The sequence below is a fragment of the Macaca fascicularis genome, chromosome 7, assembly GCF_037993035.2.
Source record: "Macaca fascicularis isolate 582-1 chromosome 7, T2T-MFA8v1.1".
Classification (NCBI taxonomy): domain Eukaryota; kingdom Metazoa; phylum Chordata; class Mammalia; order Primates; family Cercopithecidae; genus Macaca; species Macaca fascicularis.
The window spans coordinates 31,078,445-31,095,956 of NC_088381.1; the positions used below are offsets into that span (position 1 = coordinate 31,078,445).

General features: G+C 35.9%; 1 protein-coding gene across 1 annotated transcript in view; it reads left to right on the forward strand.

Moving 5' to 3' along the window:
- Positions 1 to 13,509, forward strand: part of UNC13C (unc-13 homolog C) — a 649,809-nt gene extending 636,300 nt beyond the window's left edge. The window contains exons 30-32 of the mRNA XM_015452851.3: positions 7,511 to 7,603; positions 8,904 to 9,063; positions 11,723 to 13,509. Coding sequence (XP_015308337.3) covers positions 7,511 to 7,603; positions 8,904 to 9,063; positions 11,723 to 12,008 — 539 coding nt within the window. The 3' untranslated portion in view covers positions 12,009 to 13,509. The remainder of the gene's footprint in view (positions 1 to 7,510; positions 7,604 to 8,903; positions 9,064 to 11,722) is intronic.
- The last annotated feature ends 4,003 nt before the right edge of the window (positions 13,510 to 17,512 follow it).

Sequence of the window (17,512 nt, forward strand, 5' to 3'; positions counted from 1 at the left end):
TAATTAACCAACATGGTGACTTACCTCAAGGATTTCTTAGTAACCTCTCATCAGTTTCTCAGCAACACACTTCAACCAACTGTAGCCATGGCGACTCACTTAACATAACGTAGCAAATATAAGCTGTTTGAATCAGCAGTAAGTTTAAAGTCCAGAAAATCCTAGGAAACAAAGTTAATTTAAGTATGTCTTTACATAATTGCTGTGGAGTTTGTGATATCTACCAGTGTTACAGTCAATGATGCACTGCATTTCAACAGTGGTCCCATAAGATTATAATATCATAGCACAACACGTTTGTGGTAATGATGGTGTAAATAAGCCTGCTGTACTTCCAGTCATAAAGAGTATAGCAATATAATTATGTACAGTTAGAAAAGACTCAAGTTAAAAATTTGAAAAATGATGTTGAGGATTCTGACCCCGTGTAGGCCTGGGCTAACAGTTTAACAACGACAAAAAACTTTTAAGTAAAAAAAATCTTTATAACCTTATTCTGTAATATTTTTTCTATTTTAAAGAAAGATGATGTTTTTATACAGCTTGAGCTATGTGTTTGTGTTTTAAGCTAAGTGTTACTACAAAAGAGTCAAAAGGTTAAAAAATTAGTTTACAAAGTAAAAGGTTACAGAAAGGTTAGTTTATTATTGAAGATCTTTTATAATGTAGCCTAAGTGTCTAGAGAGGCTGCAGGGTGTCCAATAATGTCTTAGGTCTTGATATTCACTCATCACTCACACATTGACTCACCCAGGGCAACTTCCAATGCCACAAGCCCCATTCATGGTAAGAGCTCAATTTAGGTGTCTTGTTTTTACGTTTGTTTTATACTGTGCCTTCTCTATGTCTAGCTATGTTAGATACACAAATACGGGTGTTACAACTGCCTACACTATTCAGTACAGGAACATACTGTAAAGGTTTGTAGCCTAGGAACAATAAGCTGTACCCTACCATTTAGAAGTCTCATAGGGTATACCACCTAGGTTTGTATAAGCACACTCAATGATGTTCGCACAATGAAGAAATCACCTAACACGTTTTTCAGAATTTATAGCCGTCATTAAGTGACAAGTGACTGTAGAGTTTAGTATATAATAAGTGAAAATGCAAAATAAATGATAGAAAATGTTAAGATATCTAGGTGCTATATAAGTAATTTTTTAAATCTTTTGTTCCATATCCTGTCTTTTAGTGTAGCAATGTTTTAAATGCCATTAAAACTAAACCAGGCCAAAGTTTGCTTTTTCCTCTTTGATGTTAAAAAGAAAAAAAAAAGTGGAGGGGCAGGAGAGAGGGATATGGGGGGAAGTTGTTCAATGAGCATCAAAGCACAGTATATACAATACCTTATAAGTCAGAGATCTGAAGTCAAATCTCAGCTTTGCTGTTTATTGACTTTAACAGGTAACTAATATCTGAATCTCAGTATTAGCATCTGTGAAACGTATACAATACCTTTCAGGATCTTACACCTAAAGCATTTAGCACAATGCCTGGCATTCATAGGTAATAAAAAATTGTAGCCATTATTGTTATCACTGCCGTGAATTCCTCCAAATATTTATTAAGTAACATGGAAATAATGAGCAAAGACTAGGGAAGACGGCACTGTAAGGGATGAGAGAGGAAAAAGAGCTTAAGTCATTGTCCATTTATTCATCATCTACCATCTTGGATGATGCCTAATGACTTAGAGAACTGAATGTGGAGGGAAGTCATTCCAATCCAGAGCCCTGGACCTGACAATGGAGGAGCTATGGGGCAGATGAGCCTAATATTTAATTGTGATACTGCCAGAGTGGTTGACCTTCATAAATAATCTACCTCCTTGTTTTGTGGGGCCAGATTCAAATTTCTTTGTCAGAAACTTAAGCAATTGGTTAACCTATAGGGGTCATTTGAGAAGCTGTGATGTGTTTTCTATATCATGTTTCATAGGTCATTACCAATTAAAAGCATTCTATGAGTAGTCATTATTAAATGTGTGAGACTGTTGATGCATACTAAAATTATGGTAGGTGAGAGATTCCATTAAGGTGCTTATTAATCCCGTGGTATAACAACAGTAAGCAGGAATTTTTAATCCTCAAAAGCTGCTGTTCTGAAGAGAAGTTCAAATAAAGCAGACAATGAGTTATTTGAGCTTCCTTCCCTGTGTCAGTGTGTACTCAAAAAGGCACTATTCATTCTTGAAGTATTCATGACTTAATAATGTTAGTGACAAAGGGCACGTTGTAGACACACAGATGGTGACTTCAGATGTGGTCTGATCCCTATGGATTTAGAATAAGCAAGACTATATAATAGGCATAGCCTCTCATTAAAATTTTCGGAATTGCTCACTAAAACTTTGTTGAATAAAGGGTATGATGTTAGATTATTTCCATATTCAAATCCATAGGAAATGGAAATATAGGCTGCCTTTTTGGGCAAAGAACTAGTCGATTGAGATATCTTGTGTTCAAAATGCTTTGGTTCAATTTCATTTTTACCCTGGGATAGACAATTGACCAATTTCACTGTACACATCATATTCAAGGATGTAGTAAAGCAAATCTTCCAAATGTGAGGTAAAATATATTGCACAATGTAACACACATGTGACTGAATTAAGCAGCTTTTAGAGTTTCAGTATCAAAAGGATTAAATGAATCAATGGAAGTACATGTATATGTCTTTTCACAGTAATACAGGAATATGAAAATAATGGGACATAAACTGCAAAGGAATCCTGATAACATATGGAAAAACTTAAAATTCTACTGACTTTTAAAAAGATTTTGTCAAAAAACCTCTTACGTCAATTATAAATGTACAGGGAAATTTAAAATACAGGAAAAATATTTGTTTAGTACATTGAGAATTAAAGTGTTTTATTGTAAAAGTCTTTATTATTATTATTATTATACTTTAAGTTCTAGGGTACATGTGCATAACGTGCAGGTTTGTTACATATGTATAACTTGTGCCATGTTGGTGTGCTGCACCCATCACTCGTCAGCACCCATCAACTCGTTATTTACATCAGGTATAACTCCCAATGTAATCCCTCCCCCCTCCCCATGATAGGCCCCGGTGTGTGATGTTCCCCTTCCCGAGTCCAAGTGATCTCATTGTTCAGTTCCCACCTATGAGTGAGAACATGCGGTGTTTGGTTTTCTGTTCTTGTGATAGTTTGCTAAGAATGATGGTTTCCAGCTGCATCCATGTCCCTACAAAGGACACAAACTCATCCTTTTTGATGGCTGCATAGTATTCCATGGTGTATATGTGCCACATTTTCTTAATCCAGTCTGTCACTGATGGACATTTGGGTTGATTCCAAGTCTTTGCCATTGTGAATAGTGCCGCAATAAACACACGTGTGCATGTGTCTTTATAGCAGCATAATTTATAATCCTTTGGGTATATACCCAGTAATGGGATGGCTGGGTCATATGGTACATCTAGTTCTAGATCCTTGAGGAATCGCCATACTGTTTTCCATAATGGTTGAACTAGTTTACAATCCCACCAACAGTGTAAAAGTGTTCCTATTTCTCCACATCCTCTCCAGCACCTGTTGTTTCCTGACTTTTTAATGATTGCCATTCTAACTGGTGTGAGATGGTATCTCATTGTGGTTTTGATGTGCATTTCTCTGATGGCCAGTGATGATGAGCATTTTTTCATGTGTCTGTTGGCTGTATGAATGTCTTCTTTTGAGAAATGTCTGTTCATATCCTTTGCCCACTTTTTGATGGGGTTGTTTGTTTTTTCTTGTAAATTTGTTTGAGTTCTTTGTAGGTTCTGGATATTAGCCCTTTGTCAGATGAGTAGATTGCAAAAATGTTCTCCCATTCTGTAGGTTGCCTGTTCACTCTGATGGTAGTTTCTTTTGCTGTGCAGAAGCTCTTTAGTTTAATGAGATCCCATTTGTCAATTTTGGCTTTTGCTGCTGTTGCTTTTGGTGTTTTAGACATGAAGTCTTTGCCCATGCCTATGTCCTGAATGGTACTACCTAGGTTTTCCCCTAGGGTTTTTATGGTATTAGGTCTAACATTTAAGTCTCGAATCCATCTTGAATTAATTTTCATGTAAGGAGTAAGGAAAGGATCCAGTTTCAGCTTTCTACTTATGGCTAGCCAATTTTCCCAGCACCATTTATTAAATAGGGAATCCTTTCCCCATTTCTTGTTTCTCTCAGGTTTGTCAAAGATCAGATGGCTATACATGTGTGGTATAATTTCTGAGGACTCTGTTCTGTTCCATTAGTAAAAGTCTTTTTAACAGTAGTTTGAACAGTGTTTGCCTTTTTCTTCTCGTCATATAGTAAGGGATGAACAGCTTTTCTATGCGTTGGAAATAGATCCAAACTTAGGACTATGATAATCCACCAGCATTGTAATCCTTTCAGCTTTTTATGTCATCACCTATCTGAGAGTTCCCTAAATGTGAGCTTTTCTCCATGTAAATTTTGCTCGGATGTCTGTATCTTTCTCCTCACTTATGTCAATAAGCCCAACTTCAGTAATCTGCTTGGATGCTTATCTAGAATCTTTCCAACGGCAGTAGTGTCAACATTCCAAGGGTCAGTAATTGCTTAGATTAACTCATTTGCATTGTATGCATGTTTCACTCTAGCATTATTGCTTTTCCTTTCTTTGCTGAGCTTTCATCTTTCTGGGCCAACTCCATCTTTTGATTATCCAGGTTTGTAAAATAATTGCATGGGTTTACAACTGGGAAACAAAGTGGCCACACTTTGGTCACTGTGTACCTGTTCACACACAGACAACAATCACCTACTTTGAAAGAAGAGACTGGTCACTAATGATAGGTGTCTGCTATCCACATAGTGATTAAGTGGACTACATAATTAGCTTGTGAATTTGTCCTTTATGCAATTACACACATTTAATACACCATGGTAACTGAAATTTGAACTGGTCAGAGGGATACTAATGTTGCTTAAACTGTGGAAGCAACTACTGTCAGACTGTTTAATCAACAAATATTTAATTGTCCATGTAATGCACATCAAAGTGTTGCATGAATGAGAAGTATCGATTATTAATAATAAAGGCGTTCTGTTATGGAATACAACTAAGGAGAAAAATCTGCATGAGTACTAGACAGCGGTATAAACATAGGGCCATGAAAGCAGAATCGTGTAGTTCCAAAGTGAAAATTCTAAATAGCATGACTATTAAGCAATAAGAGCAATGATAATCAATACTTTCTAGCCCATTGTTTCTAACCCAGACTTTTCAGAAAATTTATGTTCTGCATTGCACTTTAGGGTTGTACTACCTTACACAGCCAGTTCTCAAGATTGTATTTGATCTTATTGAAGAGTAAATTTTGTCTTAGAAAAGGAAATATTTATTTTGAGAAACTAGTAAATGTTTCCACCCAGGAGGTTTCAGAAAAGTATTCAGGCACTGCTGAGTACATAAGCAAGATTTTTAAATCCTCTGCCCCTGACATCAATGCAACCCTCAATATCTTATTAGAAAACACACACACAGGTAGGGTATATAAATGGAAGACCGCAGATAAGCAATTTGAGAAAGGAAAAACTTACACTGTATACGTTTAGCGTCCCTTCTCTTAAAGGTTTTAGGCACATTTCTTCAGATGTTACTTGTCTTAAAACAGCTAAGTCTTCCTTCATAACTAAGGACACCAAACCGAAACTCATATTGCCCTACTTAGAATGTTATGGGCAGGTGCAGCATTTTCAGATCTCACAATCCAGGTTCATACTGTATTAGTTACTCGTGCTGCTAGAAAATTACTCATTTCTTAAGGTTTTGTTCTGCTCACATTGAAGCTTTGGCTCAAAGCTCTATTCTCGGCTGGGCACGGCAGCTCATGCCCACAATTCCAGCACTTTGGGAGGCCCAGGCGTGCTGGCGCACACTTCTAGTTGCAGGTACTTGGGAAGCTGAGGTGGGAGAATCACCTGAGCCCTAAGCCCTACAAATCGAGCCTGGAGTGTGCTATGATTACACCACTGCACTCCAGCTTGAGCAATAGAGCAAGACCCTGTCTCAAAAAAAAAAAAAGAAACCTGTCTCCCAAAAGCAGGCTATAATCGTGACTTCAGTAGTACAAAGAGTAAAAGATAAAGGTATGCCCTCTTTCTCCTGGTGGTAGTCTCCCTGGCATGGGGGAGGAAGGAAAGAAAAAAGATGACTCCATTTGTACTTCAGTGGTGACCTTTAGTGGTGAGGGGTCATTGTCTATTTGGTTAGTGTGAAGGGTTGTTCTAAAATTCTTATGTCCAAAGCGACCACTTTCTATCTTCCAGTCCTTTTATCATCAAAATGGCTGTGCCAAAGAGAGAGGCCCTTGTGGTGAACTGGCTCATCTCAGCAGGTTCCCTTGAAAGGTTCTGGCCCAAATCCTGATGATTCTCTCAAGATAGAAACTGAAAGTCTTTCGGAATCTTTGGCTCTGGGCTTTCAGCATTAGCCTTCATTTTTATGAAATAAGATCTGTATTAATCTAATATATTGCAAATGAGATTGCAAAAGTTACAATTTCTATGGGTAGAAATTAAAATTGCACATAACTTTGACAAAAATACTATGCTTTTAAAAACTATACTGTAGCTAAACTTGTAGCATAATAATTATAGTTTATAATAAGGAATTAAAAACAATTGAAATATGGTTACATTATATATTCATGTAATGGATTAAATGTCAAACATTAATGTTTTGTTTTCCAAGCATGTAGTCTTTGAACATTTACCACTGAACTGGAACGACCTCCATGATAAATTTTTACATTAAAAGATAAAGGCCTGGTAACAAATAGAGCATGTGCTTCAGTTTGGGGAAAAAGTTGTATGTTCATAAGTGATATGTTAATGCGAACATAGTAAGAGGTTGGTATTATCCTCATTTAAGAAATAGGATCATAGAAGCAGTGGTGGCTTACTGTGATTTGAACTCACGTTTATCTGAACCCAAATCACAGGCCCTTTCCAATACAGTAAGTTTAACCCCTGACTAATCTTTCCCAGGATAGAGTTGACTTTTTAAAATGCTATTGGTAGACCCTGCAAATACATTACAACAACTTATTTACATGTGGGTCTCCCCTGGCCAACTATGAGTTTCCTGAAGGTAGGTACCCTACAAAGCTACCTTTCTGTTCCCAGTGCTCTGGTATGGCACATTGTAGAAAAGTTCTTAAAGTAATAAAAAGCAATGGTGCATCCTTGTGTGTAAGCAATGAATATAACTTCATTAAGCGGCTAGGAAATCAACTGAAGTTCTTTGATCCATCAAAGCAGTAACAGAATGTCTTAGGATTTCTGCAGACCAAATGAAATTTTAGTTCAGTGGGGTAATTATTACATCTAAGCCTCAAACTTACCTATCAAACCTAAGTGAATATTATGCTATGAATGAACAATTCATTTCCAGTAATTTTATGTCTCATGCATAGAATGAAATTGTCCATTATTAACTAGTCTGAAAGTTCAGGCCAGTAAACCTCTGCTTATTTTCAGGTCTTTCCTCCAAAGATGCCGTGGGTCAGATATCTGTTCATGTGGACATCACAGCCACCCCTGGAACGAGCGATCATAAAGTCACTGTAAAAGGTATGCTTCAGGTCTAGATACATCAAAACAGCAATGCATCTTCTCTTGCATTTTTAAGTTTTATAGAATATAAAATATGCATGCTCAAAATTTCCTAATGAAACCCACGCTTTCGATTTAAAATAGACAAATATCAGTGGCACTAATATTTAGCATGCATTATTCAAAACACATAAATACACTGATTAAACATCCAAACTAACTTTATCAGATATTTATTTTGTGGTTGGTGCCATGATATTCATTGAAAACTTGTACTTTAAATATTAAGTCAGTATGTTCTTAACTATTCACAAAACCTACTTCTTTTTCTATGATTTCCAACAATTGGCTTACAGTTTTTTATAATGAGTGGCTCGATTTGTTGGTTTTATATTGTAAAAGCAGCCTGAATGCAGGGGTAATTTCAAAGATGAAATTAAAGGATTAACATTTTGTTCACAATGCACTCGTTCTATTTTTATATTAGTCACTTCGAGCAAAACCAGGGTTGCCCAATATATTTCAGAATTATATTACACATTGTATCCTAACATCATGAAAGTAAAATATTTTACAAAAGATTATGTACAGTACTATATACTGTCAATTTCCTTAAATATTTTTGAAAAATGTGTTGCCAACATGTGAAAGTTTAATGAATCTTTTGCAGTAGTGATTTTAATTAGAAGACTTCGCTTGAGGATGAGCAAAGGGATTTACACATGAGAATGTTCATTTAGTAATTTTTTTATGATGACTGAAATTTAAAAACAGTTATAATATCTAACAAGTGACTGGCTTAATATAGGATGAAATAGCCACAGAGCAAAATATTAGTAGCAATTGAAAAAATATATAATGAATTAGAAATAGACTTAAAAAAATAAAACTATAAGATTGCAACACATTATAATATCATTTTGTATATAAAGTAACTAAATATTGAAAGCATACAATCCAAAATATTGTCATTGACTGGTAAATTTATAGATTTTATCTATTTCCTGATGAGCATATCTTAATTTTCAATATGAACAACACCATGTTTTTACAAGAGGAGCAGAGCGGTAACTTTTCATTAGTAACAGATGTCATTTTAATTGCAGCTAACTTTTCACCAGTCACACAGCTTGAAGCTGAAAAGCTCCATCAAGTGTGCATTCCAGAAAGAAAATTGTGTTTTATTGGAGTCCAGTGTCTTGTCATTGGGGTTAGGGCAGTATTATTAACTTGTGACTTCATAAATCACTTTTTAAAATGCACTCTAAATTTCCACACATTTGTTTGCTAAAATGTGATACTTCCTTTCCTCTTTTAGTGATTGCCATTAATGACCTAAACTGGCAGACCACAGCCATGTTCCGCCCCTTTGTGGAAGTTTGTATACTGGGACCAAACCTTGGAGACAAGAAGAGAAAGCAAGGCACAAAAACAAAAAGCAACACGTGGTCACCAAAATACAATGAAACATTTCAGTTGTAAGTCACAAACCCACCTTACTTATTCCTCTAGGCAATAGTTATTGTACAGCTGACCTTACTGAGGGATTCGGAGTGGGAAGGGCTAAGGAAAATGAAGAAGGCTCTGTTTTTAGTTCCCTTCGATTCATTCGATATCTGTTCAGTGCCTACCATGTATCACCCAATGTTATAGTCTTTAGGTGTATGTATCATAGTAGGTGTCTGAATAAATCTTTTGCAGTACACTCATGTAAGTTACTTTCTACAGATGAGGAATGTATGACACAATCACAAAATATTTGTCATACGGCATTAAATACTATATGCGGAAGTATGCGGTAAGTGCTATGACTAGCTGCTTTGCCTGGGAGGTCAGGGAAGCCTCTCTGAGCATGTGACTTTTAAACTGAAACCTGTACAAATAAAAAGTCAACCAGATGTGGGAAAGCAGAACATTTCAGACCAAGTGAAAGAGCCAGTACAACGACTCTAAGGCAAGAACAAGTCGGGGATATTTAACAAGCAGCACGTCATAGATAAAGGAGTGAGATCCAGTTACTTTGGAGAGGAGGTCAAGGTACAGATTCCGTGTCACGCAGGGCTATGCAATTCTAAATTCAATAGGTGGTCCACTGAAGGGTTTTCAAATGAAGAGATGAACAATATGATTTACATCTTTGTTTCTTGTGTACAGAAATAATTATATGGTGGCAAGACCAAATATGTAAAGGTCAGTTAGAAGGCTATTGCAATAGTCCAGGCAATAGCTATTAGTGACTAACCAGATCGTAGTAGGGAAATAGATGGGGAAGATTCTCTATCATGTGTGGAAAGTAGATTCTTGCCATAGGCTAGAGGTAGAACATGAAAGAGAAATTCCCAAGAACGCTCAACTTAGAGTAAATCAAAATGAGGTTACTTACAAAGGAATTCACAAAGGGGTTAAGTGTAGTGAAATTTCAGTAATAATGGGACCTGGGGCTAATAGTAACCAGACCATTACCATGCTTATGCCTGAAAAGAGTAAAGAGTCATTACTAAAATTAGGAAAGTGAAAACTTGATGTATACTCAGCCCTCAGCTGCCTTGAAAGCGGCAGTGACATTCCATGGAGGGCAACAGCCTACTGGAGGCAGCCTCACAGGCAAAGAGCCAGGGAAATAAAGACTCTGACTTTACTCTTCTCACTGCCAATCTCTTCATGGGGTTCCCTTTTGGCCAAAATCTACTGGAAGCAAGAAGAAACCCTACTGAGGCAGTCCCAACAGATGAGTTTTCCTATTGCAAACAGCAAAAAGTAGGATGGATCCACAGGGGGCAAGTGGGAGATACCTGGCACTGAATGAAATCAAGGATGACCCCTAATTTTTGCCATAAATAGTTGGGAAGATAGTAATTTACCAAGATGGAAGATGATAAAAATGTTTTAAATCTATTAATTTGGAGATGGCTGTTAGACTCTCAAGGGATGTCGTTTAATTCAAGAAATACTCTAACCTAGGAATGGATAGAGAAGTTACAAGGCCTAGGACAAAGCCCTAAGGATTTACACGCCAAAACAGTCCCTTACAGGTTTTTTGTTCATGATTTCCTGTAGTCGTTTCAGCACTCTGCTCTGAATATTTCATCCTCTTATCACTTAATAAAACTGAAGTATCCTACTCTCTCAAAAGGGTCCTAATAGATCACATTTCCTGCTAATAAACCAGCTTACAACATTTCACTACCTACTTCTCCACCTTACACAAAAACCTGGACCCAACTAAAGTTTCTTGTTAGTAAAGGCAGCGTTTTGAATTCAAGAGATCTGGTTCCCATCATATTTTGCTCTTCTACTCTTACCCCTAGGCTTCCATTTTCTTTCACATTATTTCAGATACTCCCTAAAGCACAAAGTTTAGTTACCAGTGTTTCCTGGAAATGACAGTTTGACTCTGCAAAATGTTTCATCAGAAAAAAGTCACCTGTAAAAGGAAGGGATTTGGAAGCTGGTACTGCTGAGGGCTAGATGTACAGTCATTAGAAAGTCAAGAATATGAAAAAGAATGAACACAAATAAGGGGGTGGAGGAAGACTGTCTACTATATCACCACTGGGCCTTCCTTATTATGTTGACTGACAACCTGTCTTAGGTGGCTGTGAGGAGAGGCCACACACTTGACAGGTCTGTTACCCTAGGAAAGAATTGGCATTGAATCACCAGGCTCTGCTGGAATTGATTTACGCTGGAGATTTGTATCCAATTTAGCATATTGTGAATAGTGCTTGATGGGCTGTGCAGTGTATTCCCCTGAGAAAAGACTCCTAGCTGTAAGAGCTTATTCAGGATTTGGAGGTAAAGTGATAGTAGTAACTGATATTGACATGGCATAGAAATTCTACCAAGAGGTACCCATTACCCTGGCCTAGCCCCCATGACTCCTGTCCAACTCCACTGTACCTGCAATCAGGAGACACTGCCTCTACTGATTAATTCCCATTTTTTGTCTAGGGGAAAAAGTAATTTTAAAATTAGCCTTCTAAGTCAAATTTAAAGGGTTACAATACACTGATACTCTATTTGCCAACATAATAATCAGATCCAACTGTAAACAATTTTCAGCAGTATTTGAGAACCGTATTGATGCCTAGTGGAAGTAAAATTTTTGCTCAAAATTTGTATTTTTAATCCACACAGCATTCTGGGAAAGGAAAATCGACCAGGGGCTTATGAACTTCATCTCTCAGTTAAGGATTACTGCTTTGCCAGAGAAGATCGAATTATCGGAATGACAGTCATTCAGCTACAGAACATAGCAGAAAAGGGAAGCTATGGGGCATGGTATCCTCTTCTGAAAAATATCTTTATGGATGAAACTGGTTTGACTATCCTTAGAATACTCTCTCAGAGGACCAGTGATGATGTGGCTAGAGAATTTGTAAGACTTAAATCTGAAACAAGATCTCCTGAAGAGAGTGCTTGAAACAAACACTGCAAGCTAAATTCATAACTATAATTGTTTGACTACTGCATGCATGTGCATATACATGGGAATGTTTATTTCACTACATTTCAATGTTTGCCAGTACTCATGTACGATGTCTACAAGGTATGTAAAAAAAACCTGCTGAACTTTTATATAAATTCTGGTCTTTGGGAAATAAGTGTTCCAATGAAGTGCCAAAATTATGATGTAAAGTGAAATATCAAGAACACCTTTTAACATGTTTATTTTGTTTCTTTACCTATTTCACATTCACGAAACATAATTTTAAAAACTAGTCTTTTGGGTTTGCCCATCAGTTGTCTTTGTTAAATTAGTTTATATTGCCCATAGATCAGAAAACATGTATTACTCAATTTCCATTTTATTTACTTACCTCATTATAGATGTCTTACAAATACCCTTTTCTACCATAACTAGAAATGCAGTCACTTCTAGAAAGCATTTGTAATTTTATAGTTGCAGATATATTGTGATTTTTGCATACAAATTAAAATAGAAAAGGTGGGAAATATTTTCTGCTGACCGGTTTCCAACCTTTCTAAAATATCACTGTGAAGAAATGCTGTTAAAGCAGACTTACACAAAGCAATGCTAGAGTTTGTTAACAATGTTTGATATATATTGACAAAAAACTTTGTTCTTTACAACTGCCAAAGTCACATCACATTTGTAAAAATGGTAAGTTAATGCATTTGTCATATACTGTTATGTCTTAGCTTTACCGTATTTCATTCTTTAAAAAGTCATTGGGTTAATGGTTTAGAAATGGGATGGAAGGTTCATTGAAAAATACCTGTAAGTAACTATCTTGTTAATATCTTCCATCTGACAGTTATGACTCTATAATCAGTTCAATGCTTTCTTTTTAAAAATATTCAATGATTAGTATTGAATGCAATATTCCTATATATTGTACTGATGCCAAAAGTCATGCTTTCATCCATTTAGTGAAAAAATAGTAAAATTAAGTCGGAAGAAATTGCTTACAATTTTGTAATTTGTATTTATACGCCCCAAATGCATCAAATGCAGTAGGAGAATAATATAATACAGCTTGGTACCTAAATATAGCTAAGTTGGTTTTTGAATATAAAAGTTTATGAATATTTGCATTTTCTGTATTTTTATGATTTGACTTTTTAGAGTCTATGCCAAAATATATGGCTGTAAAACAGTACTTTGTAATTATAACTTATGGTCATAACTGTTAGTGGACTACTTACAGAAGCAAGAGCCTGTTATAATGACTGTACTTTGTGAACAGGCTGATCTGATATGTTAAGTACAGAAGTGCTTAGTATCATGACTGTCAGAACCATTCTGCTACTGAGTGAGTGTGAAATCACAGACCAGTGATGTTGGCTAATTCACGTTAAACTGTTAGGCCATTGCTTTGTTAATGACTTCTCTAAATGCATAGTGTGATGCGATCCTCTGGCATATGCTTTAATAAATGGATGTATATTGAGCACATGCAGCACTGTATTGTATCTTCTGCCTTTTTATTTCATTTTTGCAACATCATCTCATTAGTTAGGAATAAAACCTCCAGGCTCTTTTGACCATATGTAATAGTCTTCTTATCTGGTTCTAACATCTCATTAAAAGTTTAGATGTCAGAATGGCTATTATTAAAAAGTCAGACAATAACAGATGCTGGCAAGGTTGTGAAGAAAAATGTTTATACACTGCTGGTGGGAGTGTAAATTAGTTCAACTATTTATTATGGAAAGCAGTGTGGTGATTCCTCAAAGAACAAGAAACAGAATTACCATTTGAGTAAGCAATCCCAATACTGAGTACATGGCCAAAGGAATATCAAGCATTCTACCATAAACACATATGCACGTATATGTCCACTGCAGCACTACTCACAATAGCAAACACATGGAACCAACCTAAATGCCATCAACAGTACATCAGATAAAGAAAATGTGGTACCTATCCACTGTGGAATACTATGCAGCCATAAAAAGAATAAGATCATGTCCTTCACAGTGACATGGATGGAACTGGAGGCCATTATCCGAAGCAAACTAACACAGGAATAGAAAATCAAATACTAATCACAAGTGGAAACTAAACGATGAGGACACAAGGACACTAAGGGGGCCACAACAGACACTGGCCTACTTGAGGGTAGGAGGAGGGAAAAGATGATAAGAAAAAGTATCTGTCACGTACTAAGCTTACTACCTGGGTGACAAAATAATCTGTACACCAAAACCCCCATGACATACAATTTACCTATATAATAAACCTGGACATGAACCCCTGAATCTAAAACAAAAGTTAAAAAAACAGCTCCAATGTTAAAATTCATTCCACAGGTATTGTGTTCATGGAAACCAGTATATATTGTAATGATGAGGAAAATAAGGAAGAACTAATGTATCTACCTATATATTACTAAATACTGTTTAGCCCCATGAACAAAATTCAACACGCAACATGGTTAAAATCTTACATTGTAAAAGTTTCCATCAATTACTTGAAAAATTCATTCTAGATTTATGTAATAAATATTTTACAGAACATTGACTTAAGCTCTTTAGGAGCACATTAATGTCATAATGCATGATACATTTGAGTAAAAGGCAGTTAGGATTTGCATTGATCACTTTAAATTGAGCAAGGTATTTTTTCCCTGACATGTTTAATGGCATCCAATTATTCTGTCCTTTACAAATGTATACAATGTATATCAAAGGCTAATAGTGGCAGGGTGAATTAAGTCTATTTATTACTATCATAAAGTACAGGTACTAATTTTGAAATGATTATAAATTCTGTAGACTCTGTTTTCCTCACAAAGCACAAGTATTTCTGTTGTCTTCAGAACAAAGCCTGTTATATTTACTTATCCAAATTAGGAGTCACCCTAAGGTTTCCAGTGATCTCTGTCAATTGAGTGCTGCACTAATGTGGGTAGCAATTTATTCATCTTATTCTAGATAAAACACACAAAGGCAAAGCTCTGTTACTCGTCTATGGATAAACCTCACATTACAGGTCTTTAAAGATACACATGTAAATCAAATTTAGCAAACACAAAGTATTTAAACCCAGAGTGGAGTATTTGCTATTCGAAGGAATTTGAATGCATTAAGATAAGTAATCAGATGTCCCCATTACAACCTGCTCTAATTTATCTACTTGTACGATAATTTATATCGTGAATTTACCTTGAACGAGGCACATTTATAAATGACAGTTCTAGCTTAACGTCTTTTATTTGGTCTTTTTTAAAAACAATGCTTGAAACAAGATTTTCTCCTCTTAATTTATCTACATAAAGATATAACTATACTAGCTAGCCCCTTTAGAGACTAATATAGCAGCTTTAATATTTATACTCAAAGAACAAATGATCATACTTGTACCTGACTCAGGGAATATCCTTGGATAAATGTCGAATTCCACCTACTTCAGAGAATTCTTGGGCACACAGGCAAGACACTGCCCTCCCCTGATATTACCTGTGTTTACACTCAAATCCTTTGTTTGAAATAGCTGCCTCTTTGCTCTTGACTCCCCAGGCCTCCACTGATCACTTCTCTCTCTGGTTCTGGCTTCTGAAATGTGATTTTTAGAATTAAAAACTAGGACATGTGATATGATCGAGACTCAATTCCAATTTGTTAAGGTTAAATAATATATATTTAAGAGTGCTCATGTTTTTTCACATCATGACAACTGTGAAATCAGGATACATGTATAATTCTTGGGAATGTTATGGCTTAATTGGTGTTTTTTTCTCCCTTAATAGTACATATTTCTTCTTATAATGAATGACTTCTAGGCATCAATAAGCATATTTATTAAAAAGCATATACAAGTTGATGAACATAAAGTAATGCTTAGTTGTCTATTTTAAAACAGTTTGGCTGGGCACAGTGGCTCACACCTGTAATCCCAGCACATTGAGAGGCCAAGGCAGGCAGGTTGCTTGGAGCTTAAAAGTTTGAGACCAGGCTAGTCAATGTGGAAAACCCCATCTCTACAAAAAAACACAAAAGTGAGTGGGGCATGGTGGCATGTGCCTGTAGTCCCAGCTACTTGAGAGGCTGAGGCAGGAGAATCGCTTGAGCCTGGGAAACAGAGGTTGCAGTGAACCAAGATGCCTCACTGCACTCCAGCCTGGGTAACAGAATGAGACCCTGTCTCAAAAATATATATATATTTTAATTTGCATATACTAAAATTACCTCTTTTGGCGTACGTTTCTGTGTTACGACAAATGCGTAGTCATGTATTAATCACCACAGTCAAGATACAGGACAATTCCATCACGCTTCAAAATTCCACATTACCACTTCATAGACAAACGCTTTTCCTACCAACAACGCTCTGCAGCACTGGTCCATTTTAGTCCCTCACGTTTTGTGTATTCCACAATGTCATATAAACGGAATTATACAGTATATATTCTTTTGAGCCTGTATTATTTCACTTGGCACAATGCACCAGATATTCATCTACATTGTGGCATGTATCAATTATTACCTAGTTTTTATTGCTGAATAGTACTGCATTGTATGAACATTAAAAAGATTTCATTCACCACTTACTATGCTTACATTGTTTGTTTGGCAACATTATGGACAAAGCTTTTATAAACATTCGCATACAGGATTTTGAGTATACTTGTTTTTATTTTTCTTGGGTGATTATCTATTAGAGTGTGATTTCTAGGCCTTATGATACATATATCTTTAACTTCATAAGGAACTATCAAACTTCTTTGAAAGTAGTTGTAAAATTTTACATTTCCAGCAGCAATGTATGAGAGTTTCAGTTGCTCTGCATCTTTGCAAGCACTGGGTATCATCAGTTCTTCTTTATTTTCGTTTTAACATACACAAAATAGCATCTCAACATGGCTTCAATTTGTATTCATCTGAGGACTAATAACATTGAGTATCTCCATATGTGCTTATTTGATATCCATATATTTTCTTTAGCAAAGTATCTGCATATCTTTTGTCCATTTATTTAATGAGTTGTTTATTGTTGAGTTTGGGGACATATTTGTGTATTCCATATACAAACCCTTTGTCAGATATGAAATTTGCAACTATTTCATCCCAGTCTGTGGCTAGTCTTTTCATTTTTATAACAATCTCTTTCAGAGAACAAAAGGTTTTCACTTCCAAAAAGTCGAATTTGATGAAGTCATTTTTTGCCTTTTATAGATCATAGCTTTGCTATCATAAGAATTACTTGCCTCACTCGAGGCCAAAAATATTTTCTCCTATGTTTTCATATGGAAATTGTATACCTTGGGGTATTACAATTTGGCCTATGATCCATTTAGATGTTGTTTTATAGAGGGTGTAAAGTTTGAGTTAAGGTTCATCTATAATTATTAAATTACAATTGAGTAATTAATTAGAAACTAATTTTCAAAGGCACGTCCAATTGTTCCAGCACCACATCATTCATTAAAAATACTACACTTCCCCTTTTGAATTGCCTTT